This window comes from Ornithorhynchus anatinus, chromosome 11 (assembly GCF_004115215.2).
Source record: "Ornithorhynchus anatinus isolate Pmale09 chromosome 11, mOrnAna1.pri.v4, whole genome shotgun sequence".
Taxonomy (NCBI): domain Eukaryota; kingdom Metazoa; phylum Chordata; class Mammalia; order Monotremata; family Ornithorhynchidae; genus Ornithorhynchus; species Ornithorhynchus anatinus.
The window spans coordinates 62,489,608-62,516,908 of NC_041738.1; the positions used below are offsets into that span (position 1 = coordinate 62,489,608).

A 27,301-nucleotide genomic window follows, 5' to 3' on the forward strand; every position below is an offset into this window, starting at 1 on the left:
GGCCAATGGAAGCCCAACGGTTGCCCTTCCTCGATACCCAGAAGAACAAGACAAGATCCCAGACCTGAGCAGGGGGCTGGTTACGGGAGCAGAGCGCAGGAAACCACAGAGGAGCATTCAGAGACATGGCCCGGGCACAAACAGTTCAAATAAACGGTGGACTATGGAAACAGCTCGGCGGATTAGACGCAGAAACTGCTCATGTCAACACCCCCGGGGGCCGGCTCTCCTCTGCGCGTCTCCCCCACCCCCACCCGATCTCGGGGGACCACGGCCTCAGGTCTGCCAGGCAGCGACCAGAGACGTCCGCTGGCCCCAGCACCGTCCGGGGGAGTAGCCCCTGCCCCGGGACCTGCTGGAATCTCGAGTCCAGGATGTGGGTTTCTCCTGTGTTGCCTGAGGCCCGGTCCCCCTGACAGCGGTGGACACAACACAGACAGTATGCTGAGAAAATGTGCCCCCAGGCGCGGCCTGCGCTCTGGGACCTGAGGGCTGGACTCTGATCCTTCCCCCATTGGCCGCTCTCTCTGTCTCTCTCCCTGCGCCTCCTCCCGCCCCCGCCATCCTCCCTCCCTCCCTCCGCTCCTCCGGATAAGGTTCCTCTCTCCCCGCCCCCTCCTGAAGGCTGCATCTTTAAACATTTTTGGCCAAGCCTCCTTGCCACATATGAGCAGCATTCCAACCTGGCTGCCACATGTTCAGGCGCCAGGCTCCAGGCCCCCGGCCTCCCGCTTCGCCTCGGCCTCAGGCGGGTCACCCAACTCAGAGGTGACCGATTCAAAAAAGATGACCGCCAAGGGCCCCCTCCTTCAGGAAAAACCATCAGCCCAGGGTGGGGGAGTGGGGAATAGGGGGTGGGGATGGGATGGGGGAGGGGCCTGGAGAGTCAGCCGGATCAGACAACTAAGGCCAGTGAGTCAAACCCACCGACGCTCGCCGCCGCACCGAGCACATGCGCACATACACACACGAACCCCTCACCACCCCCAAGGCCGAGTGTGTGCCGGGGAGACGTTGGGAGGGGGGCCCAGTTTCCCTGCCAAAGATCTCACAGAGGAAAGCTGACGCGCTGCTCAAGTTTTAATAGTGAAGTTAACAAGAAACGTACAATGTTTAGTGAGCACAGAAAGATCATGTGTAAGAACTACTGATCTCTCAAACGAAATGTTGCTCCCAGCCCGTTTTCTGACTGCCTTTTGAATATTCAACAGATACTATACTCACAGAATCCAAGAGTACTGCATGGACAGACCAACCTTTATTTAAAAAAATAGCACTTCAAATAAATTAAAAGGGACAACCGTCATGTGTTCCAAGTTGTGGAGAAACAGTTGCAAACCCAGAGAGGCTCCAAGCCGCGGTCTTCCAACCCCGTTCTCTGTCTGACGGCAAAGACCCTCCCGGGCCCTGCTACCTGTGCTTCGACCCGAATCCCACTCAACTCTTCCCCCGCCGAGAGGAAGGGAATCGATCGCACACAGGCCGCGCCAGATGGAGGACGATGAGGAGGAGGAGGAGGAGGAGGAGGAGGAGGAGGAGGAGGAGGAGAAAGCTGCATTTGACTGGAATGAACTTTGCCACGTACCTGCTAATACGGGTTTCACTTTATGACCAAAGTCTTTTTTTATTTTTCTTCAAAATAAAAAAAAAGGGGGGAGAGGGGAGAGAGAAAGCTGCATTTAAAAAAAAAAAAAAATTGAAATCATTTGGGGGGTAAAACACTACCTCTAGTGCCTTGAACGGACATTAGCAACTTTTTTATTTTCCTCCAAAGGGCAGAGAGTCAAACGCCATCCCCAGCTGAACCCTTGTGCTGTGGGGCTTCCCCGGAGATGTTACCTCAACTTTATTAAAAGAAAAGACCCAGTTTAAATAGAGGCCCTGGACTAGCCCAGTCCGTATGCCAAGTCCACATTCTTCATCTGAAGCGCTGCTCGCTTGCTGTCAGTGCCCCCCGAGCCCATTGCTCATGAGTTCACAGTCCGGGAAACCGGTAGCTTTTTCTCCCTTAGAGCGGCCGGCGCCGGTGATCTGGACCGGTAATCTTGACCGGCACAGAGTGCGGGGGGCGGGCTGCCTCCGGCCAGGCCCCATCCCCCGAGGCCGGGGGCCGGAGGTCCCTCCTCGGTGAGAAGTGATGGCTGTCATGCTCTACGGATGGGAACAAAGCAAGGAAAGAAAGCACCTGGTGCAGGTTCCGGGAGGTCCACTGGGATTCTGCCGGTCGGGGGGGGTGCCCCTACTGTGTCCCAAGTCCGTCTGGGGGCCCCGAGGCCCGGTGGTTGGTGGGGAGCGGTTTTTGGCCCAGTGTCCGCCTCAATTCGAAGCGCTGTTATTGGACGCCCCGGAAGTGGACGCCAGGGCAGCGCCCGCGGGGCTGCTGGTGGAGACGGATTTCCGGATGTGGGGCAGCAGGTACAGGTCGCACGCCAGTTGCTGGACGTCGATGCGGTCCTCCTTGCGGTAGGCCAGGCAGCGCCGGATAAAGGCCTGAGGCGGCGAGGGCAGACAAGGGAGCAGCTCAGCCAGAGCAAGGGAGAGAGGGAGGGAGCGTGGGGGTGGAGGGGGCCCAACTGCTGGAACGAAAAAAGACTCGGGCCGCCTGGGAAGGGAAGGCCAGGGGCAGTAGCCCCGCTGCGGCCCACTGCCCCCGAGCTGGCCGGCCTCTTTACCGCTCTTCCCAGGCAGAGCCGAAGCCGGGGCTGCTCTGCATCCCTCGACACTGCTGCTTCGTGGCAAGCCCCCCCCGCCCCCAACGGTGACAACAGGAACGGGTCACTCCCATGCCCCGGGCCCTGCCCGGCTCCTGCTTGGGGAAACACTGACCTTTGCCTCGGGGGTGACCACCGGCTTTGGCGGGAACTGCACCTCAGTAGCTTTCAGAATGGTGTTCTCCTGTAGAATGTCTTGCTGGGACTGGTTATGGCCAAAGGGCTGCGAGACAGGGTGGAGGAGGGAGCGGCTGAGGCTCGGGCCGGACCCAGCAAGCAAACGGAAGCAACTAAGACACGGGCGGACGGACTGGTGGGGTGAGGGGTGGGGCGCTCAAGGGGAGGGTTAGCACGGCTGAAGCCATATCATTACGGATCTGCCCCCGCCCCTGCCTCCTGGGGCTCCTTTTCCCCTAGCGAGGGAGGAAGGAGTGGGGATGAGCCCTTGACGTTGCTCCTTCGCTCCAGAGATCAGCAACCCTCCCAGGACCGGCTCCTGCTCCGGGTGGGGGCACCCCACACCAAAGAAAAAGGCCCGTTTCTGGGCAGCAGGCCCGGCCCGGCCCACTCGGCGTTCCTGCCGGCCCCAAGACCACGAGGGGCAACGAGGAGAGACTGCGAGCCCCATGTGTGTCCAACTCGATTTGCTTGCATCCAAAGAAGCAGCGTGGCTCAGTGGAAAGAGCCCGGGCTTGGGAGTCAGAGGTCATGGGTTCTAATCCCGGCTCCGTCACTTGTTAGCGGTGTGACTTTGGGCAAATCACTCAACTTCTCTGGGCCTCAGTTACCTCATCTGTAAAATGGGGATTAAGACTGAGCGCCCCATGTGGGATAACCTGATCACCTTGTACCTCCCGCCCCAGCGCTTAGAACAGTGCTTTGAACATAGTAAGCGCTTAACAATTGCCATCATTATTATTATTATCCACCCCAGGGCTTAGTACAGTGCCTGGAAAATAGTAAGCACTCAAATACCACAATTATTATCATCATTATTATTAACCCAAAAATGTCCTTACCTTTCTGCCATAGAGGCACTGATAGAAGATAACGCCGACAGACCAGACGTCGACTTTATTGGAGATCTTTGGAGGTTCCTTCCCCACCACAAAACACTCTGGTGGCAGATACCTAAGGAAGAGAACAGAAAGGTTCTTAGGGCCACGACCGTTCAGGCCAAGGGCTCCCGAGAGATGAGGCACGGAGACGGAGATGCCCTGTTTTGATGGGGCAGAGGACAGGAGACTTGGGCTTGTATTAGATTAGGCCCCAGGACGTGTAGAGCTCGGGGCCTTGCTCGTGCTCCGCGGTGTACTGGGTCACGCCCGGAAGCCGGCTGATGTGCAGACTTCAGTCCCCAACAGTCCACACGAGGTGGAAGGCTCGTGAGCACGGGCCTGGTCACCCCAGTGCGCGCTCGAGCCCCGGGTCCAGAAAGTCCCGCCTATCCCCAGCTATAGGAAAAGAACGGTCAAGTCGAATTCGCGACCCACAGGTGGAGAATTTGGCCCAGGCTGGTTCTGGCCATGGAATGCAGTACACCTGGGAAGGGAACCCTAGTGGAGAGAGCAAAGGGCTGGGAGTCAGGAGACAGAAGCTCAAATCCCGGCTCCGCCCCTGGCCCGCTGGGTGACTCTGGGCAAGTCACTTTACTTCTCTGCTCTCCTCTCTTCCTCCTTCTTAGAACGTGACTCCCGTCAAAGGGCAGGGGATGTGTGCGACCTGATTCTCGGGCACCTGCTCCAGGGCTTGGCACAATGCTTACCCACAGATAATAAGCACCGAACAAATACCGTCTTAAATGAGTAACATCGTCCAGAGTACTTCAAACCAGAGGCGTAAGTGAAACTCCACCCAGAGAGACGTGAGAGGTGGAATCCAGCGGCCTCGCCCATAAGCCCCAAGACTGGAATCTCTTGTCCAGCAATCTAAGGCTACCAAAGAGCTTCGGGCCTGGGAGTCAGAAGGACACGGTTCTAATCCCAGCTCTACCACTTGTCTGCTGGGTGACTTCGGGCTAGGCACTTCACTTCTAGTCAGAGGTCAGGAGTTCTAATCCCGGCTCCGCCACTTGTCAGATGTGTGACTTCGGCCAAGTCACTTGACTTCTCTGGGCCTGTTACCTCATCTGTAAAATGGGGATGAAGACTGTGAGCCCCACGTGGGACAACCTGATCACCTTGTATCCCCCCCAGCGCTTAGAACAGTGCTTTGCACATAGTAAGCGCTTAACAAATGCCATTATTATTATGATAAAATGGGGATTAAGACAGTGAGCCCCATGTGGGATAGGGACTGTGTCCAACTTGATTAACTTGTACCTACCCCTGAGCCTAGTACAATGCCTGGCACATAGTAAATGCTTAAGAAATACCATTAATTTTTTTTAAAAAAAAGAGTTCCCCATTCGCCCCCCCATCCCACCAGGCTGTGGCTACATCCCCTTTTCAGGCTCTGCCTCAGTTTCCTGTGATCTTTGCCCAACTAGGGGTGCTGATGGATAGAAGGTCCCACAGACCGACCCCCTGGAGGCGACCGTTCTCAGTGACTCAGGCCAGCATCTGGGGCCGTGGCTCATCCTGAGCGGGTGAGGGCAGGGTACGCCATGGCCACGCCACTAGAGCCGGACCGCCGCCAGCCCGGCACAGTGTCTATTTATAAAGCGGCTCCGGCTTCCCTTCTGAAACGAGAGTGCTTCGTCACCCCCGGTCTGCCCCTCTCTAGCCCCTACTGCCTTACTCAGCCCAGTTCTACACCATCAACTCTCCCCATTTTCTCAAGGGCAGGGGGCAGACACCCCCCTAGCCCAGGAGCTGCTTCCCAGGAAGAAACACCCAGGGCTTGTGGGCGCAGCTGGGTTTTCCACTGATCGGGTGTCCACTCGGATGGAGGACTCAGGACCGACTTCCAGGAGGAACAGGCGCAGCCAATATTGCAAATCCATTAATGGCTATTTACTGAGTGCTTACCGTGTGCAGAGCACTGTATTCCCTGCCCACAAAGAGCTTACAGTCTAGAGGGGGAGACAGATCTTAATTAAGGATTCAGACATGTGGGGCTATAGTCCTGTGGGGCTAAGAGTGGGATGAATGAATGGTATAAATCCAAGGGCAAGGGTGATGCATAAGGGTGAAGGAGCTGGGGAAATGAAGGCTTGGTCTGGGAAGGCCTCAGAGGAGATGTGATTTTAATAAGGCTTGGAAGGTGGGGAGCGTGGTGGTCTGTCGTGTATGAAGGGGGAGGGAGTTCCAGGTCAAAGGGAGGACTTGGGCACGGAGTCAGTGGGGAGATTGACAAGATCGAAGTTCAGTGAGAAGCGAAGGATGCAGAGGATACCTTGAAGATTTTTTATATCTATGTCTCCCACTAGCTCCCAAGCACTTATTGGAGTGCTCTGCACACAGTAAGCACTTACTATTTATTAAGCGCACTGATTTAGCGATAGGGCACGGGCCTCAGGTTTCTGTTGCCCTTTCCCAAAGACAGTGCCTGGCACCCCGGGGGATGTTCAGTTCAGAGGGCCCCCACCACCTCACCCACTCCAGAGGAGCAGCGGCTCTAGATCTCGAACAATCTGATCCAAGGCCCTCGTCTGCTCATCTCCAAGGTGGATGAGGGAGGGACCATTGGGCCCTAGTTAGCAGTAAGAGCATGGGCTTGGGACTTAAGAGGACCTGGGTTTTAAGCCCGCATCTACCAGTTGTCTGCTGTGTGACCATGGGCACGTCACTTCACATCTTTGTGTTTCAATTACCTCATCTGCAAAATGGGGATTCAATCCTATTCCCTCGTACTTAGACCGTTAGCCCTGTGTGGGACAGCGACTGTATCCAAACCGATTATCTAATATCGATCCCTGGGCTCTATTCCGTGAGAAGACGCGTGGTGTAGTGGATAGACCACGGCCCCGGGGGCCAGAAGAACCTGGGTTCTAATCCGGGTTCCGCCACCCGCCTGCCGTTTGACCTTGTGCAAGTCAGTTTGTGCCTCAGTTACCTCATCCGTAAAATGGGGATGAATACTGTGAGCCCCACGTGGGACAGGGACTGTGTTCAACCTGATAACCTTGTATCTATCCCAGGGCTTGGAACAGTGCTTGGCACATAGTAGACACTTAAATATCATCATTATTATTACTACAGTGCCTGGCACATAGTAAGCTCTTAACAAGTACCCTTTAAAATTAAAAAAAAAAAAAAAGAACAAGCACAGTTACTTACAGCTAAACTCTGTCAGTAAAGTCAGTCAAGCCCCACTGGCTTTGTCAGAGCAACTCGGTCCTGATGCAAACGCTCTCGCCGGGCCCCTGTGGGGACAGGCCACAAAACTGTCCCCAGCAAATCGGCCGGGGCGGCCACCCAGAACCCCCTAGCCTGTCCGGGGGCCAAACATCCCCTCCTTTCCCCGGGCCGGTCCAAGCCAGAGCACACTGCAATTTAGAACTCACAAAATGACCCATCGACCTCTGCCGACAGCCAGCTGGGAGGCTGATTCTGCCAGAGCCGAGGCCACTCCCAGCCACGAACACCAAAATGCGCAGCTGGAAGGGCAGGGAAGCTGAGGGGCGGGAGCAAAACCGAGCAAATCCCTCACTCATCCCAAATCGGCAAACTCTTAACTCTGTCTGAGACGACCCTGGAACTTCCCTGCCCCAGGGTTTCAAATATTTGGGAACAGAATCTGGTTTCTTGTTTTTACGTGACTTTTTTTTGCTGACCGAGGTGTTCAACTGCAGAATTATTTCACAATGAAAAGCTTCAGCCAAGAAACATGCTGGAAGAAAGAAACCTCAGATGCAGAGTCAACGAAGGAGGAAGGGGGAGTGAGAGAGAGAGACAGAGAGATCACAAGAGAGAGAAAGCACAAAAGAAAGAGAATGCGAGAGAAGAGCGAGAGCATACACCACTCTTTGCTCTTTCATGCCTGTTACAGATGCATTTGGAAGTCCAAATCTCCTGGTTTGCTACTCTTTAGGACACAAAATTGCAGCAGAAAACCACACTAGGGAAAATGCAGATGGTGGATCTGTTCAAATGGAACTTCTCTTTTGGGGGGTGGGGAATTCATTTATTTGCAGAAAATATCAAGGTTGGGGGAGGCAAAAAGGTGAACTTTTAAAAAAAAAATTAACGGTATTTGTTAAGCACTTACTATGTGCTGGGTACTATGTACTGGGGTGGAGAAGCAGCGTGGCTCAGTGGAAAGGGCCCGGGCTTGGGAGTCAGAGGACGTGGGTTCTAATCCCGGCTCCACCACTTGTCTGCTGCGTGACCTTGGGCAAGCCACTTAACTTCTCTGTGCCACAGTTACCTCATCTGTAAGATGGGGATTAAGACTATGAGCCCCATGTGGGACAACCTGATTACCTTGTATCTACCCCAGGGCTTAGAACAATGCTTGGCACATAATAAGCGCTTAACAAATACCATTATTATTATACAAGATAATCAAGTTGGACATAGTCCCTTTCCCACAGAGGGCTCACTGTCTCAATCCCCATTTTCCAGATGAGGTAACTGAGGCACAGAGAACATGGACTTGACCAAGTTCCCAGAGCAGACAAGTGGCGGAGTCAAGATTAGAACCCAGGTCCTTCAGACTCCCAGGGCCATGTTCTATTCACTAATAATAATAGTACTTGTTAAGTGCTTACTGTGTGCCAGGCACTGTTCTAAGCGCCACGGTAGATACAAAATAAACAGGTTGGACACAGTTCCTGTCCCACATGGGGCTCACAGTCTTAATCCCCATTTTACAGATGAGGGAACTGAGGCCCAGAGAAGTGAAGCGACTTGCCCAAGGTCACACAGCAGACAAGTGGGGGAGCCGGCATTAAAATCCATGACCTTCTGACTCCCAGGCCCATGCTCTTCCCACTAAGCCATGCTGCTTCTCTAACCAGAACATCTAACCAGAAAAGAGATGACTTGATAAATGGCAATGGACCGGACACACAAGGAGATCCACTGCAGCTATCTGGCAAGGTCTCAGCACAATCGAGAATCTCTTCCAACTCTACTATCCTCTCCCCAAGTGCTCAGTACAGGTTTCCATCCGCAGTGGGTGTTCGGCAAAATCTTGCAGTCAAGAGGGCCACAAGGCTCCTAGGGAGCCCACGGCGCCCCTCACATCCTGCTTTGAAGTATTTTTCATTTTAATCATGGAGAAGTCTGCCGCAATTGTCCACTACACGTCCCCCTCCTCCGGTTCCTTCCCAAACGAGACCCCTACCCCCCGATCCTCAGAGGACCAACGTGGGGTCCGGCTGACCCTCCGTGTCCGTTCACGACACGGACCGGCAGCTTCTCGGGAATCGGGGGGAGGCTTCGGGCCTTTATCCTCTTTCCTCATTACAGCAGCAAATCACAGAGATCCCCAGATCGAAATGGACAGTGAGCTTCCAAAGAGTTGTGCAGGAGGCAGAGTACAGCGGACACTAGAGCTCAACACACAGTAACACCCAGGGAATAAACACCCGAAGCGCGGCTTCCGTTTTTAACCTGCCACTTGGCAGTTTTACTTAAGTAACACTTTTGACTGTCGATTCCACCCCCACAAGCCCTTTGGAATCAAAGCTGGGTTAGAAGAGCCTCCTGGGGTGGGGCAGAAGGGAGGTTGAGCGCACATCGCACTGATTATCATCAACAAACACGTGTTCAACATCTGCCTAGGCGAAGCACTGGACGGAGCAATCAAGACCGTGACTTAGCCTGTGAGCCCCACGTGGGACGGGGATGGTGTCCGACCTGAATAACTTGTATCTACTCCAGTGCTTGGAATGGGGCTAGACACGCAGTAAGTGCTTAACAAACACAATAATGATATAATAATGACAAGAGCAAGTCAGACATGATCGCTGCCTTCTAGGAACATAGACAAAGAAACACAATGCAGTCAGACAAGGGGAGAAAAATCTGTCAACTTCATTTTAACCCCCTTGGGGTCCCGGATCGTGTCTTCTATTGTACTCTCTCAGAGTGTTTAGTGCAGTGCTCTGCACAGAGAAAATGCCCAGAGAATATTAATGGTGGACAGGGGACATAAACTAAATACCTAAACTAGTGGAAGGAGTATGGGATTGGGAGCCAGGACACCCAGCTTCAGGACCCAACTCTGCCAATCACCTGCTGGGTGACCTTCGGCGAATCACTTAACCTCTCGGTGCCTCGGTCTTGTCAGCTGGAAAATGGGGACTGACTTCTATACTTACTTACATACTTACAAACATACTTGCTCTATCTCTAAGGCTGTGAGCACTCCCCGGCACCCTGCCTTCCTCGAGTGGGACAGAGATGAGTCTGATCTATTTATCTTGTCTCCCACCCAGTGCTCTAGCACATCGTGCATGTTTAATAGCCATCATTAATATTGATGAGGAACATTAATATGCAGTTGGATTCTCCCCTTGAAGCTCCAGCAAGTTCAAGCCAAGAGCCCTTTGCTCCCTTCTGCATTGTCAGTTTAAACAGCGGAGATGCCATCTCCAAGGGCCCGGAGGACGGGGGGTGGGTGGTGTGCCGTGTTGTTCCCTGGGAGGCTGGCCAATGTAGCAGCAAAGAGTGTACCCTGCTTGGTCATTTAGCTTACCCCAGTCTCCAGTGATGACCCCGGCAAGGGGAAGAGGAAGAAGAGGGCAGAGAAATGAGGCCAGTTTATGGCATAGTAATAACAATGATACCTGTATTATTTTTTAAGTACTTACTATGTGCCAAGCACAAAGCGCTGGGGTAGATACAAGGTAGTCGGATCGGACACAGTTCCTGTCTCACGTGGGGCTCACGGTCTCAATCCCCATTTTACAAATGAGGTAACTGAGGCCCAGAGAAGTAAAGTGATTTGCCCGAGGTCACACAGGAGGCAAGTGGCAGAGCTGGAATTAGAACCCACGTCCTCTGACTCCTAGGCCTGTGCTCCTTCCACTGGGCCATGCTGTTTCCATAAGCAGCCAGTTTATGGAGGGACGGGGGCTAAACGGAGGCCAATGGTGGCTCAAAGTTGGAAGGGGAGGAGGGCCAAGTAACCGGCCAGCAAATCCAGAAGTCTGGTCGTCTCGGTGGCTCACGGGGCTTCCACTGAACGGAGGCACCTCGGCTACCTGAAAGGAGGTTCTAGGCTACATACCAGTAAGTACCGGCCCCCTGGGATGTCAGCTCCATGCCATCCACTGAATTGTAGCTATCGTCGTCCATGATCTTGGAAAGGCCAAAATCGGTGATTTTTATCTCCCCGCATGCGGTACCATTGACTAGAAGAATATTACCTGAAAGGGCAAGAACATTAAGATTGAGTAGACTCGCCTGCATATGGGCATAGAGAGAGGAGAATGACACCCAAGCTCCAAACCCATGGAGCCTCAAATCATCTGGGAGAAGGAGCAAGACAGCAGGCCAGATCAGAGTACCTTGCTCCGCACCTCTAATTTCCAGAAATGGTAGGCCCAAATGTTGAAAGAAGCAAAAGAAATCAAACGGTCTGGTACAGTTGTTCAGAAGTCATGGGTAGTGGGACAATTCAATCAATCAATTTGTATTTATGATTGCATTAAGCTCTTGGGAGAATAGCCCTAGATCAGAGTAGGTAGACATATTCCAGCTGAAACTTCTGGAGGGGCCTCCAGAGAAGATTAGGGGAATACAGAAGTGAGGAAACTCCATGAAAAATCGAGAGGTCAGCCAGAGCTGGGATCGGGATCAGGGTCAGGGCCGGGCTGACATGGGGCCCGAAGTTGCCCGCTCCACAGAGGTGTGTGGGATTCCTCCAGCCCCCTGGGATGCCCTTGACCAAGGCTTAGTTCCAGCTGGCCGCTGTGCCACTTCAAGGCTGAGGGAATTGGGTGGAAGAGGTATGGGGCTGGGATCGGGGGTCCTCAGCCCACATCCCCAGCTAGGAAATCCAGACCACCAAGGACCATAAGGCTCAAGCTGACGGTCTGGGAGGAGGGCCAGTGGCCCTCAGAAGGGGGTACCTATCAGCCCCTATGGATTGACCAGTCCAGAAAGCACAGAACACGGTGCTGCTGATTAGGTAGAGATTCTGAATAATTGAGTGTTTCCAGTAAGGTTAGGCATTCATACCATCTCGACTCAAGAATAATATGTCCTAAAAAAACAGGGACCTGGGCCCTGCAAGCAGTCCCACGGTGTCTGTTTTATATGCCTATCAACCACCACATGAAACAAAAACTTCTCACTCTGGGCTTTAAGGCTCTCCATCACCTTGCCCCCGCCTACCTCTCCTCCCTTCTCTCTTTCTACTGCCCACCCCACACGCTCCGCTCCTCTGCCGCCCACCTGCTCACCGTCCCCCATTCACGCCTATCCCGCCGTCGACCTCTGGCTCATGTCCTACCGCTGTCCTGGAATGCCCTCCCTCCTCACTGCCGCCAAACTAACTCTCTTCCCCTCTTCAAAGCCCTACTGAGAGCTCACCTCCTCCGAGAGGCCTTTCCAGACTTAGCTTCCCCTTTTCCTCTCCTCCCTCTCTGCGCCCCCCCCACCCTTTCCCCCCTTCACCTCCCCTCAGCTAAGCCCCCTTTCCCTATGCTCCTCCCCCTTCCCCTCATCATTTGTATAGATTTTTACTACCCTATTTATTTTGTTAATGAGGTGTACATCCCCTTGATTCTATATATCGTGATGACGTTGTCTTGTTTTTGTCCGTCTCCCCCGATTAGACTGTGAGCCCGTCACTGGGCAGGGATTGTCTCTATCTGTTGTCGAATTGTACATTCCAAGCGCTTAGTACAGTGCTCTGCACATAGTAAGATTAGACTGTAAGCCCATCAATGGGCAGGGACTGTATCTCTTGCTGATTCGTACATTCCGAGTGCTTAGTACAGTGCTCTGCACATAGTACGCGCTCAATAAATACTATTGAATGAATGAATAGTAAGCGCTCAATAAATACTATTGAATGAATGAATGAATATCGTCTCTGAGCCCGGCATAAGTGTGCAGTTTCCTCCCCTGCCTTATGGTGCCTTTTCGCTCCCGGCTCCCCTGCCATTTCCAGTGTCTTTTTGACAGAAATTCACCTCCATAACGGTGGCACACGCGGCTACCCCCGGAAAGGGCCGGGCACCCGGGCCGCCTGGACACCGGAGTTCGTTCGGGAGGAGCGAAGCCGGTGCAACAGCGCCACCCGTAGCCACGGTGGGCGGGCCGGGAGCCAGGGCGCCCGGCCCCACACGTTCTCCGGCTCAACGGAAAGAGGCTGGGCCTCGGGCTTTGCGGAGGCCTGGGCAGCACTGGCCAGGAAGGGTGAGCTCCGGTCAAGGAGCCGGGGGAGAGAGGGCTGCAAGTGACCGAGCAGGAGGTCACCCCACTCTCCCGGCTCGCCAGATGCCCCGTCCAGGGCCCCGCTTGCGGATGGTGGACGCTGGATCTCGACGTGGCCGCTCCGCAGAGACGCTCACCTGGCTTAAGGTCATAGTGTATGATGGGAGGCTTGATTTCATTCAGGTACTTTAAAGCATTGACAATCTGCATGATGATGGACCGGGCCTCCTTCTCGGACATTAGCTTGTGCTGTTTCAGGTAGAAATCCAGGTCGTTTCCCTCACAGTACTCTAATACTGTACAGAACCTAGAGGGGAAAAAAGGGAAACGACATGAAGGCACCCGGTACAACCAGCTTCTGGCCTTCGCCGACAAAGGGCGACGTATGGTCACGGAGGCGCTCGGCCGGAGTTCTGGGAGAAGGCTTCCTCCTCCTCCTCCTCCGTCCCTCCCTCTTTCCTCCTGTTCTCGCCGCTCTCCAGTCCCCAGACCGACTGGGGAAACCTGCGCTCTGCCGCACCTTCGCTTTAATGGCTGCCAAATCCACCGGGGACTAGAGTTGCAATCGTTATTCTAGAAATGGGAGTTCTGGAAACTGCCCATCATCAGGTGGCTCTTTTGAAACCTGTCTGAGAATTCTGATGACACCTTATCTGACTCTTTTAAATGGTAATTGTTAAGTGCTTACTACGTACCAGGCAGTAAGCACTGAGGGAGATAAAAACTATTCAGGTTGGACACAGGGCATGTCCTACAGTCTTAATCCTCTTTTTCAGATGAGGGAACTGAGGCACAAAGAAGTGAAGTGACCAGCCCAAGTCCACAGAGGAGACAAGTGATGGAACTGGGATTAGAACCCAGGTCCTTCTGACTCCCAGGCCCGTGCTCTTTCCACTAGGTAGAGCTCCTTTTCATGATCTGTTCTTTACCTGAGCAGCTGGGGCAGACCTGGGCCCAGAGCAGCTCTCCGATACATATCCGAGACCACCATGCTCTGGGGCAGGGACGTTGATACCTGAGAGAGTGACACTCCCTGGACACCTCTCTGGAAGGGTCCGTTTACCCCCTGAAGTTTAGGCTGTGGAAATGCCCCCAATCTGACAATCTTAGGAATCGACAATGCTGGGAAGCATCTATGAGCGAAAAGGTTAAGTCGCCAGGCACAGGGAGTTTCTCCTACCAGCCTTGCATTGCCACCGGTATTTGGAGGACACAATGGTTGAGCCTACCGATATACCGAGGCTATAGATGGACTCGCAAAGCACAATTTTTTGTTGTTTTGGCCCAAGCGTCAGTACTTTTCCCACGAGGCCACCTGGATGCCCATGGTCCAGAGCGACGGTCCGGAACCCAACCTCTTCTGGAAGCCCCTGCAAAAGGACTTCTCCCTCCCCCAACACCCTGCCAAGCCAGATCCTCAGTCCCAGAAGAACCCGAACACCCAGTAGGCACCTGTGAACTCATGCTCTTTCCGAGCCGCTTCAGTTCCTCTGTCACTTAAGATTCACACTCTTGCCCCAAAACAATAACCGGCAAATGGAAATGACACTCTGCCCTACCGTGAGCCCCAGAAACTCTGACCCCCAAAGATTAGCTCCCGGGAATGGGTTGAAGAAAGTGCTACTGCCTGCCCTTGCCCCACACTGAACTCCCTGTCCTTCCTGGAGGTTAAAGCCTCCATCTTGGGGTTCAAAATCTATAATAAAATGGCTTTGCTGGGTCAACTCTGGCCATGCCCCTGGGAGAGTTATCTAGGAGAGGTCTGGGAGGCCCAGGACTTACGAGTCGGTGTCCAGTGAAAAGTAGTCGTACAGCTTAACGATCCGGGGATGGTCCAGCTCCTTGTGAATCCGGTACTCCCGACACGCGTGCCTGCGAACGATGCCGGGGGTTAGCAAGAAACTTTCTTACCTGCGGTTTCAAGACCTGTCCTCTGTGCAGCCCCACCTGCCTAGTCTCCCTCTCCCAAAGATGCCAGCTTCCTTCACTCTGGTGTACTACATTCTGCTTACCCCGTTCTGAGTAATCTCCTTTAGGGTTTAAATGCTTGAGGTTGGGGACTGGATCTTTCGGTTCTCTAATGTGTGGTTTTTTTTTCTTTTAAATGGTATTTGTTAAGCGCTTACTATGTTAGGCATACGTAATAGATTCTGGATACTCAACCTTGGCATGGAGAAGTGACTTGCCCAAGGCCACAGAGCAGACAAATGGAAGAGCAAGGATCAGTAGCCAGGTCCTTCTGACTCCTAGACCTTTTTTTTTGGGGGGGGGGTATTTGTTAAGCGCTTACTCTGTGCCGAGCACTGTTCTAAGCGCTGGGGTAGATAGAGGGCAATCAGGTTGTCCTACGTGAGGCTCACAGTCTTCATCCCCATTTTACAGATGAGGGAACTGAGGTACAGAGAAGTTAAGTGACTTGCCCACAGTCACACAGTTGACAAGTGGCAGAGTCGGGATTCAAACCCATGACCTCTGACTCCCAAGCCCGTGCTCTTTCCGCTGAGCCACGCTGCTTCTCTAGACCTGTGCTCTATTCACTTGGACAAGTTGCTTCCCTAAGCATTCCCAAGTGCACAGTGCAGTGTTATGTTTAATGATCGTTCCACACCTGGCACCAAGGTCTGCATATATATGAAGTGATCCTTCAGTCATATTTACTGAGCACTTACTATGTGCAGAGTGCTGTACTTGGGAGAGTACGATGCAACAGAATTAGCAGAAGCAACGTGACCTAGTGGAAAGAGCACGGGCCTGAGAGTCAGGGGATCTGGGTTCTGATCCTAGCTCCGTCACGTGTCTGGTGCGTGGCCCTGGGCAAGTCACTTAATTTCTCTGTGCCTCAGTTTCCTCTTCTATAAAATGGGGATTAAATTCTACTCCGTCTACTGAGACTGTGAGCCTGTGTCCAAACTGAATATCTTGTATCTACCCCAGCATTTAAAACAGTGCTTGGCAATCAATTAATTGATCAATGGTATTTATCAAGTGCTCACTATGTGCAGAGCACTGTACTGGGCACTTGGGAGAGTACAACAGAATTAGCAGACACAGTTCCTGCCCATAACAGGCTTAGTAAGTACTTAATAAATACAATTATTATCATCATTAAAGACAACACATAATAATAGACAAATAATCTTGATGATATGATAATAATAGCATTTGTTAAATGATTACTATGTGCCAAGCATTGTACTAAGCGCTGGGGTGGATCCAATTCAGTAAGATCGGACACAGTCTCTGCCCTATTTGGGGCTCACAGTCTGAAGGAGAAGAAATGGTACTGAATCGCCATTTTACAGTGGATGAGGAAACTGAATCCTAGAAAATTTTCCGAGACTTGTTCAAGGTCATCCAGCACACAAGTGGCAGCGCTGAGATTAGAAACCAGGCCCTCTGACTCCCAGGCTTGTGTTCTGTCCACTAGGGCACAATGCTTCGCTGATGGTAGCATTCACTTATGGTGTGTGGATGCAGCCAAAAAGGCCAGAACGGGAACCACAGTCCCACCTGTGCATACAAAAAGGGGGCCCCTTATACACTGTCCCATTTAATGATTACAGTGCCTGGTGCTGTTTTCTATTTTGCCTCATTTCTCATTCCTTATGAAGCTTTTGCTTGGAAAGAGCCCACCCTTTCTCGATGGCAGTGCTCCTTGTTGGTCTGTCCTCAGCAGCTGACTCCCATTTTCTGTCTGGGATGTAGCACCGAGTCCTCAAGACGCTTCCTCTGCCCTCCTGGCTTGAATTTCTCCGTGCCAGCTGTCCGCTCGGCTTGGATATCCTGCTGTTGTCTATTTCCTCAAGAGTCTGCATGGTTCTGTTGAAGTGGGCTGTGCTTCAATGCTAGGAGATGCGCTCTGCTGCAGATAGTCATCGCTTGGGAACTTATCTTGCCACTGGCTACTAAGGGGCTAGTGGGATTTCTTTCTTTCGCGTGAAATGCCTGCCCTTCCGGCCCAATGAAGATGTGGCACCGAAGTGGAATCTGTGTGGTATAGCAGGTTTGGGCTCTAAAGTTGGGCTGCTGGGGCAGGATCGGCTTCACTGCCCCGTGACCCTCGTCTTACTTTTGGGTGGTGGGAGGAAGAAGCCTGCCTCCTCTGAGAGGAGGTCAAGTTAAATCCACTGGGGAGGGACATGGCAGTAGCGGAGCAGGGTGGCCCTTTTGAGCGCCTTGTGGGAAGAGGACATATCTATCAAGTCTGTTATATTGCACTCTCCCAAGAGCTGAGTAGAGTGCTCTGCACCCAGTAGGTGCTCAATAAATTGATTGGAAGCCAACCTCTTTGCTCTTTTAAATACAGGGGAGGGTCTGCAGTGGTGGGCAATTTGGGAAGAGGGAGAGGCTGCTCATCAGGAGTGCTAGATAGGGAACTCATGGCCCACCGGGCTTTCTTCACAGAACAGAACTGTTTAGCATGAACACTAGTGGGTGAGCTGGAGGTATGGACACAAGAGAGGCCCTGGCCTGTCAAATGGTGACAGTCACATCTGCTGTGCAGCTGCCGCCCGGCCTGTCCTCACAATGGCTTGAGAAATGGCTTCTCTGAGCCGCTTTTTTAAGGTGTAGAAGCCAGCCCCCCTTCCCCCCACTCCACCCCCCCCCCCCAAATTTTAAACTGGAATATAGTCCAGAATTTTATAACATTACTCACTTGTGGTAATTCTCCTTTTTCTCATCCCTCCAGTTTTTGTTTAACTGGTGGATTTTCACAGCTACGTATCTCTGTTCCGTTAAATCGAACGCCTGCAAAGAGAAGGGGAAAATCGGGTCAAGTCGCTGACAAAAAAGTGCCGGCAGGAACCACAGGTGTGGGAAAGGGTTTCCGAACACCCTTTGGCAGATAGGTCTGGTCAGGACAGAGCAAAGATGGAACCAGAGCCGAGGAGCAGGAGGTCCTGCTTTACAATAGTCACTTGTTTCCACACTGCAACCAACTACTCCCAAACTTGAGATGTGATAACAATTCAGAGGCCTCCAGACTTACTGGCACCAAGGGGTTTAGAAAACACAAACACCACACACACCACAAACAGCAAGACAGGCCATGGCCAAACAGCTATTACAAAATAACAATCCCCTTTCTGTACCAACCACCCAAACTTTATTTTTAGGAACTTTTTTTAAGCAGCCTCCTTACTAGGCAGACAGTTGGGGGCAGGAGGCTGAGGGAGGAGGGGTGGCGGGTGGTGTCGGAGAGATCTGGGAACTGCCCTGTGATCATCACCCCAGGCTCTCATAGGCGGGGTGCAAGTTCCCTACGGCTGCCTGCGGACAGCCAGAAGCACCACTAACATTCCCGCGGGAAAACCATTCTGTTAGAAAACCTCCCCTTCGGGCGCTGCTCTCTCCGGAAGAAAGTGAGACGTAAAATGACTCTGGGATCTACTTTACCACAATTGAAAAATCACCCCGCAACTTGAACCCCGAACTTCATTCCTGAAAATGCCCACTGAACGCTCTGAAAGATCCCAAATCAGACTGAGCATTGACCCTGTGGTGGCCTGGCAATGACCCAACACCCACTTCACGACTGCTAAGGGCAGGTAGAGCACGGCTGCACTAGGGCCTCTAGTGCCCTCAAGGAAGCCCCATGGCAGAGCAAAGAGGAAGAGTGGGCTAAATGCCCTAGAACCATTTCTCACTGCCCAGCAGAAACTGGGTAAGACTGTCTGCGACTGACTAGCGATCAATCTGAGTCTATGCTGGAAGGGGGGAAGAAATGTCTCATCCCAACCACTTGATGCTGACTCCAAAGGGACGCATGCTCCGGGCATTGTATGGCTACCCAATGGGTCTCGCATCTCAGCGGGAGCCCTAGGGTAGAAGGGACCCAGTGAGGAGAGGGGATGGGGTGCCCTCTGGCAAGGGAGCAGGAATTGGGGTGCTGCCGTGAGGGTCCACCAGGTTCATCCGCGAGGCTGGTGCTCGGGGCCACTGGGGTTGCGGCTAATGAGCCGGGCTCAGTTCCGGGGGCCACTGCAGAGGGCCCTCTCTCACTCTGAAGAAAAAGAGGACCGAAAAGCTATGGCCAGGCTGGCCCGGGTCGGGGGCTATTAAGTGGCACAGCGAGCCCCAAAACAGCCAGCCCCTTTAAACTGCTGCTCTAGCTCGATCCTTCGACACCAGGGCCCTGACCGACAGTGGTGGGTTTGCCAAACTTGGGAAGACGAATTTGTGGCTTCTAAATCTGAGCCAGCAGCCACACGCATTCCTGTGGCTTGGTCTCTAACAGTCTCGCAGAGTCAGATTTTATAGTGCTTCCTCTGCTTAAAAGGTTTACCGACAGCCGACTTACCTTGTACACCTCACTGAAACCTCCTCTTCCCAGAAGATGTAACAACAAATATCTGTCATTTAGCGTGGGGTGATCTTTAAATCTGTGGAAATAAAGAGATGGAGAGCTCTAGGAAGGCAGAAACTAGGGTCCTGTCCCCTCTCAAACCTGGAAAAGCCCCAGACAGCAAAACATGATGACACCTCACCAAGTGACTGCTCAATGGACATTTGGGGGCAACGGGGCTCCCTCCCCCACAATTAATGCTGTGTTATCAATTGTTTAATAGGTCACAGTGGGAAGGTCGAATGCCCTCATGAGAAAGTCTCCTGGAGTGCACTAACTCGACGTATCTGTGGACACCACAGTAGAGAAGACAAACCCTAGCAACAAGAGGGAAAATATCATTATTTCCCTTCCGATGGCCAAGAAGCAAGAGAGACCGAGAGTGTAGCAGGAAGAGAAAAGACAGGATTACATAACTCCCTGGTTAGGGCAGGAAAGCAAGCAGCTACACAAAAACTCTGCTTGGGATTCATTTACTTCAGGAGGTGATGGGTTCTTCAGAGGTGCCAAATGGTTATCAGGAAGTGGAGCTTCCTAGTTCATCATCACTGATATCTATTGAGCACTTACTGAGTGCAAAGTACTCTACTAAGCACTTGGGAGAGTACAGTAGAGTTGGTAAACATATTCCCTGCCCACAACAAGCTTACAGTCTTACAACGGAGCTATCATTTCCTATTTTCTACCGAGGACTATAGGGTCTCCTTCTACTTCAGTCTCTCACTTTGCCATACCTCTAGGTAGATGGGCTTTTATTTGGTGCACGGCGCTTTCAAGTTCAAACAAAATACATTTTGAGGGGGGTGACTTTTTTAAAAAATACATTAACTGAAAAACCAGGTTTAAATCGTGAAAAACTTCAGGTTTCACTTTCACACCCAAGATCTCCGAGTCAGTGTTTCTTCAGTAAGGGGGCTCTTCTCCGGGGTATGCAAGTCATATAAGTGGCTGCATGGATGTGGACCCAAGGTACCCACCGGCCTAGGTGCACGGTCAGGTTGTGGCACCCTGGCTTAGCGCATCTCGGTTCCAGGCCCAATCTACATCTTGAATACTCAAGTCTCGTTTTGGGGGGTGTGGGACTAGATGGGGGAGCATGAATTAAAGACAACACTCCCATAAAGGCAAGCCAAAACCATCCCCTCCGCCCCACAAGGACACTCCAGGTTTCACAGGATGGGGGGAAACTAAACCTTCCAGAACAAGACATCTGCCATGTGATATGACCAATCCTTCCAGCTATGGCATTCATCATACACAACGCTTCCACTTTTAACAGGGGAGAAAACTGACGATTCACCAACCCCCACAACCCTCACCTCTCCACCAGACATGCTAAAATCTGACTGCGGCGACTGTGATGGAATTAGGACTGATTCTCAAACCAGGAATCCTCTGCCAGTGAAAGCATTAAGAAAACTTAAAAGTGCCTTTTTCAAACTTAACCCTACTGACAAAAAATGATCCACGAGGTAGAAATAGGTAGAATTGGGTAAACCCCCAGTTGTGTCACAAAGCGCCACAGGTTAAATGGTGCAGCCTACTGACAGGCCGGTTAGGTCTTCTAATTGCCGACCATGGAGCGGATCAGATTGGCCCCGAGATCCCCCCCAGACAATGCATCCCCAAGGGGGCCAAATCTTCAGAATCTCGGGGCAGGCCTGGTGCTCCAGTGCCTCTGTCATGGTGACAGCTCTCAGAGAGCTCCCCACCCCCCGCACCCCACCGGTGGCTCACTGTGAATTATCTTCATTGTGTATCCTTTTTAATTCCCTGATGTGTAGATTTCTAACCCTCTCTAGTCTCTCCAGTTCCGCCTGGATCTCGGCTTCCTCCTGAAACAAGAGACAAAAAAAGGCCAAGGTGATTCAGTGCATGGGGTTTTTCTCAGTCTCATCCCCTGAGGAAGCAGCAGACACTGGATGGCCTAAAGAGACTGCAGGATGTCCATCTGTTTGATGGCAGGAAACCCCGGGCTGAGCTCTCCAAGAAGGGACAAAAAAGATCAGGGTATTCACAACAACTCAGGCTCTCATGTGGGAACCTGAAAATCACCTGCTGATGACCTGTGTTTCTTGGGAAGGCCTGGGGTCCTCAGGGAAGATGGAGCTGAGAAATTGGGAGCGGGGGCCACCAGCTGTGGGTGTTGGCCTCTTTCGGAAACACCCTCCCCCACCAGGAATTACACTTAGACAAAGGGAGAGAAGCAGTGCGGCCTAGTGGAAAGAGCCCGGGTCCAGGAGTCAGAGGACTTGGGTTCCAATCCCGGCTCTACCACTGACTGCTGTGTGACCACAGGCAAGTCCTGAACTGTTCTGGGCCTCAGTTTCCTTCTCCTTTAAATGGGGACTCAATACCCGTTCTCCCTCTGTGAGGTCCAAGTGGGGAAGGGACTGTGTCTGGCTTGATTATCCTGCAAGTATCTCAGTACTTAGGACAGTGCTTGGCACAGAGTGCTTTAGCAAATATCACAGTGGTTATTATTATGACCTCACCACTTTATCGCACCTCTCCTTCTGGTAGAGAGCACCATAAGGAACCTGGTGGCAGTCGGGTCGTGGTTTAACATCTTCCCGCTCAGTTTGGGTTGCCCAAGGGGAAAGATGAGGGCTGCTTCTCTTTCATGGGGGCTGAAGGTTTCTGACCCATCTTATCACTTCTACTCCTCTTGCTCGTTAATTATCATCACAGAGTCAACTGGGGGAAGCCTACTGGCAGTTGGCCGTACCTACTTCCTGATGGATGAATTTAAGGCTTGTTTTCAAATGGGAAACTGCATTGGTGAGAATTGGCCGAGGCTCTCTCTGGAGCCAGGACATCTGAACTCCACACTAATTGTTAGAGGGGAAGAGGAGGGAGGAAAGGGGGCGGTCCATTTTGCCCCCTTAGGCCCTGGGACATAATCCCCAGCCAGGGTTCCACAGATTTAAGCCTAGGTTGGACCCCTCCCTGCCAGATTCTTTACCTTTTTAAGATGACCTAGTCTGAGTTTGAAGATTTCTTCTTGCTCGTGGTATTCAGCTAACGTTAACCTGGGAGAAGAGAGAGCAGAATTTTAGCATATGAGTCTACTCGTTGTGAACCGAAGACAGCAGGATAATTTACCACAGGTGCCGGGCCAAGACAGAAGACACCCATCCGCCCAGGCTCAGCTTTGGGCTTAAATCAGGCCAATGAGGAAATGATTCTGCAGCTCAACTTGGAGAAGTAAAGAGCACTGGCTAAGTCCAGGATGGGGAGGGAAGATGGATTAGCCTGGGGAAACGGGCAGCCGGGAGCCCAGTAGCTTCCATCTCACTGGGCAGCGATAGTCTCCACTTCATGCTAGTGCAATTTCAAAGAGAATAGAAAAAGTCAGTTTTAGGGCTGGGACTAGCCTCACGTTGGGTGACTATCTGGGCAGTTCTAGGGTCTCCAGGGAAGTGCTCAAAACTCTGGACAACCACAGAGGTTACTCCTGACCTCCACCCCCGCCACAGACAAGCATGGGGATACAAATAGTACAAGATTGGGGAGAGGCGTTGGGCTCTCCCCTCTCGATGAACAGATCTACCGCGCCTGGCCGACGCTCAGGGCTGCCAAGAGCGAACCCGCCTCTGTGCTTGGACACGGTGGGCCAGGAGACTGCTGCTTGCATTTATGTAGGCCCCTGAGGGCCAAGGGGGCTTCCGTCACCACGTACGTTTCGTTTTCAGCTCCGTTGGTCTTGCTCTTGCGCTGTTTCTGCTCGTTGTTGGCGGGAGGGGTCTGTCCCATGGCAGGCGGTTTCCGTTTGGCTAACATTTTTCGTTGTCGCTCAATCTCTTCCCTCTGTGAGTTTATCCTCTCCTGTTGCCTAGAAAGAGGAATGCGGTTCAGGGAGAAAGAGGAAAAGCTCCCTTAACACATCTACGGAATAGATCGTGTGGATTACGGAGCTAATGCAAATGCTTAGACTTGTGTTACGTTACAGCAAAACCTCCGAAAAGCCAACACTTTAAATAGAGATTAGGCTTGATTAGCCCCTGGAAAAAGCTGAGGGCTCAGTTTGGGAAACCGTTGGACTGAATTTGGGAAAAGTGCAGGGATTCCAAGATGAGAGAAGGGATATCTGGATTTGACAACCACTTCAGAATGAGAGATGGGAGAGGGAAAAAGGGGGCAGGAAGAGGTGTTGGTTGGGTTTTTGCGGAGAATCTTTTGAGGGAAGAGACTTCCAGGGATTCGTCCAAAACCATTCTGTGATCCAGCGGATGAGCTCAAAAGACAAAACAAACTCGAGTTCTTCTCTCAAGTGAAAATCATCCTGCGGTCACTGGAGATTACAGAATGCTGACCCAGAGCTCTGGAGACACGGGGAAGAGTCCTCAGTTTCACCACCCCGAAATACTAAACAAGTCACTTGAGCTCCTGAGCTTCCACTTCCTTATTGGTCAACTTGCCTTCCTCTCCAGACTGTGAGCCCCATGTGAAATAGGGGACTGGGGCCCATCCACATACCTTCCATCTGCCTCAGTGTTTAGTACAGTGAGTGGCTGGCAGAAAATGCTTAAGTGCTCGTATTTCCCACAGCTGATCCTTTCCCACATCCTACCTCAGGCCTGGAACACCCTCCCCCTTCATATAAAGCCTTCTTTTCCACAACTCCATCTCCTTTCTGTGTCATCTATACACTTGGATCTGTCCCTTTTATGCACTCCTCAGCCCCACAGCATTTTAGGTACATATCCATAATTTATTTACATTAATGTCTCCCATCTAGACTGTATGCTCGTGGTGGGTAGGGAACATGTCTATCCACTCTGTTGTACTGTAATAATGTTGGTATTTGTTAAGCGCTTACTATGTGCAGAGCACTGTTCTAAGCACTGGGGGAGATACTGGGTAAACAGGTAGTCCTGTGTGAGGCTCCCAATCTTCATCCCCATTTTACAGATGAGGTAACTGAGGCACAGAGAAGTTAAATGACTTGCCCAGTCACACAGGTAACAAGAGGTAGAGCTGGGATTCGAACCCATGACCTCTGACTCCCAAGCCCAGGCTCTTTCCACTGAGCCAAGCTGCTTCTTCTCTCCCCACACATATTCTCCCCCCCCTTTTCTCGCCCCGCACTCTCTCCTCCCCGCTTTCTCTCCTTCCCCCCCTCTGCTTTCCCTGAGCCCCTCTGTCCCCTCTCCCTTTTGCCCTCTCCCCAGCTTTGTTCTAGGGCCTCACTTCCCCCTGCAACTTTACAGTGCTCACCATGTGATAAGTGCTCAATAAGTACCAATGATTGACATATTCTTCTTTCCCCTCTAACTAACGTTGATGTCAGTCTCTCCGATACAGTTGGTAAACTCCTTGTGGGCATGGATTGTGTATACCATGAATTGTACTTTGCCAAGCACTTAGTACTATGCTCTGCACACAATAAGCACTCAATAAATACCACTGACTAACAAATACAATTAATGTTAGCAGTAAGGATGGATTTTTCTTTATTACTATTATTGTTCTGATATTTAGTAAGCACTTATGGCATGTTCAACATTGTGCTAAGTGCTGGGATAGATACAAGGTTGGACACATTTCTTGTCCCACATGGAGCTCACAGTCTAAATAGGAGAGAACAACTTTCTAACGATAGAGAGAGAGAATCACACACACTTCAGAGAGATTGGAAAAACAATTTATCTGGTCAAAATGAAGCATGCTTTCCTGCACCACTTGCCCCCCTCCTATCTCACCTCACTAGTCTCCTACTCACCCAGCCCACACACTTTGCCCCTCTAATGCTAACCTTCTCAATATACCTCCATCTCACCGCCAATCCCTCACCCACGTCCTGCCTCTGGTCTGGAATGCCCTCCCTCCTCAAATTTGATTAATTGCTCTTCCCTCCTTCAAAGCCTTATTGAAGCCTCCAAGAAGCCTTCCCTGACTGAGCTCCCCTTTCCTCTTCTCCCACTCCCTGCTGCGTTGTCCTGACTTGCTCCCTTTGTTCTGCCCTCCTTCCCAGACCCACAGCACTTATGTACATATGTTATTAATTTATTTATTTATAGTCATGTCTGCCTCCCCCCTCTACATTGTAGAGCTACATTGTAAGCTCGTCGTGGGCAGGGGATGGGTCTGTTTACTGTTGTACTGTACTCTTCCTAGCGCTTAATACAGTACAGGGAAGCAGCATAGGGTAGTGAAAATTGCATGGGCCTTGGAGTCAGGTCATGAGTTCTAATTCCAGCTTCACCATTTGTCTGCTATGTAACCTTGGGCAAGTCACTTCACTTCTCTGGGCCTCTCTATAAAATGGGGATTGAGACTACGAGCCCCAAGTGGGACAGGGACTGTGTCCAACCCAATTTGCTTGTACCCACCCTAGCACTTGGTACAGTGCCTAGCACACAGTAAATGATTGACAAATACCATTATTATTAGTTCAGTGCTCTGCACAGAGCGAGCACTCCATAAATACAACTGAATGAACTTAAAATGGAGATGCAGGCTGGCTTTTGGCCTAATGTATCTCCCCCAGAGACCTCTTTAGGCAGCCTCTCCCAAATGTGTAAGGTTCCAGGTGGAGACCCAGTGGTGGGTCAGGGTCTTGACAGGAGTTGGGGCCAGCGTCAGCCGTGGCTAAAGAGAGCCACCAGAGCAGCATGAGAAGTCTAAGGCTCCTGGGGGTGCCCGGAAGAATTCCACAGAACCGGCTACTGCACCTTGTAGACAGGCCACCAGAACATAACGAGAGCTGATTTGGCCAGTGAGAGGTCCTGGCAGGAACACGGCCACTGCAGAAGTCCCCACAATGGGCTGACACACATGGGGCTTTCGTTTGCTGACACACATGGGGCTTTCGTTTAGATCGAATGTTAAATTTCAGGCTTTATAAATGAGGCCATAAGCAGTCACGAAAACCTTATTTTTGATCGAGACTGAAGAACGGAACAGCGTGTGGAGTATTTGAAGGCTAATATTTGAGTTTGAGAAAAGTGACACAAACGTGGAGGACTGCTCCAAATAAATACATCAGTGCTAGAGATGGCTAATGGGTAAATATGGTTGGGGTGCTGGAATTACCTGGAAAAGGTGATGTTTTCGGAGGCCTTTAAATATGGGCAGATGGTGGCCCGCTGGATGGGGGAGAGAGGGGAGGTCCAGGCCAAGGGAGCGACAAGAGAGAGGAGGCAAGCGGCGGGAGAGTCAACAGCACGGAGGTGAGCTTGTGGGGTCTGAAGAGGGCGAGGTGGGGAGTAGTGAGTGAAGAGGTAAATTGGGGAGGGTTGACAGGAAGCTTGAAAGAGTCCACGCAAACCCTACTCCGGCTTTGGGGGACCCATATGTACATACCCGTAAATTATTTCTTGCTATGTCTGTCTTCTCCCCTTAGATTGTCAGCTCCTTTTGGGCAGGGAACGTGTCTACCAATTATGTTATATGGTACTCTCTCAAAGACTCAGGACAGTGCTCTGCATACAGTAAGCGCTCAATAAATACTATTGATTAGCCCCAACTACTTTAATGCAACATATAGCTTCAGAACCAGATTCTGATCACCAAAGTCTCCAGCAAGACACAATGAGGCACATTTTTCTAATACACACCTCTAATGCATTAGATCCCGAGACCAGAATCTGATATCCAAAGGGACAGCCTGAATCCCTACCATTTGATTTAAACAAAAATAAAGAAAAACAGTTAGGATTCTTGTGGGGGCCACTCCTCTCCTGGCAGGAACTGCTTGTTAGAGAAGTGACTACCATTTCCCTGAACTGATCCGGTTCATTCCCTCACAACCCCTGGTTTCTGGAAACTGCTGGGGAAAAGGCTGCTTCAAAAAACATTTCTCATCAGGGGACTCCAATTCCCTGCTTGAAGACAAGTGGGGCAGTTTGGCATTCAGGTGACTGGCAGCGTGACTAAGCGGAAAGAGCACTGAGCTGGGAGTCGGAAGACCCGGATACTAGTTTTGGCTCTGTCAGTCGCTTGTCCACTGTTTGACCTTGGCC

At 51.7% G+C, this 27,301-nt stretch overlaps 1 protein-coding gene across 2 annotated transcripts in view; it reads right to left on the reverse strand.

Moving 5' to 3' along the window:
- Window positions 1-1,067: 1,067 nt before the first annotated feature.
- Window positions 1,068-27,301, reverse strand: part of TLK2 (tousled like kinase 2) — an 82,439-nt gene continuing 56,205 nt past the window's right edge. For both annotated transcript variants that reach the window (XM_029075229.1, XM_029075230.2), the window contains exons 12-22: window positions 23,017-23,169; window positions 22,300-22,366; window positions 21,072-21,169; window positions 19,290-19,371; window positions 17,646-17,737; window positions 14,771-14,860; window positions 13,126-13,295; window positions 10,833-10,971; window positions 3,731-3,842; window positions 2,827-2,934; window positions 1,068-2,490 (exon numbers count right to left, since the gene is read on the reverse strand). In XM_029075229.1, the coding sequence (XP_028931062.1) occupies window positions 2,317-2,490; window positions 2,827-2,934; window positions 3,731-3,842; window positions 10,833-10,971; window positions 13,126-13,295; window positions 14,771-14,860; window positions 17,646-17,737; window positions 19,290-19,371; window positions 21,072-21,169; window positions 22,300-22,366; window positions 23,017-23,169 (1,285 nt within the window). In that variant the 3' untranslated portion in view covers window positions 1,068-2,316. The remainder of the gene's footprint in view (window positions 2,491-2,826; window positions 2,935-3,730; window positions 3,843-10,832; window positions 10,972-13,125; window positions 13,296-14,770; window positions 14,861-17,645; window positions 17,738-19,289; window positions 19,372-21,071; window positions 21,170-22,299; window positions 22,367-23,016; window positions 23,170-27,301) is intronic.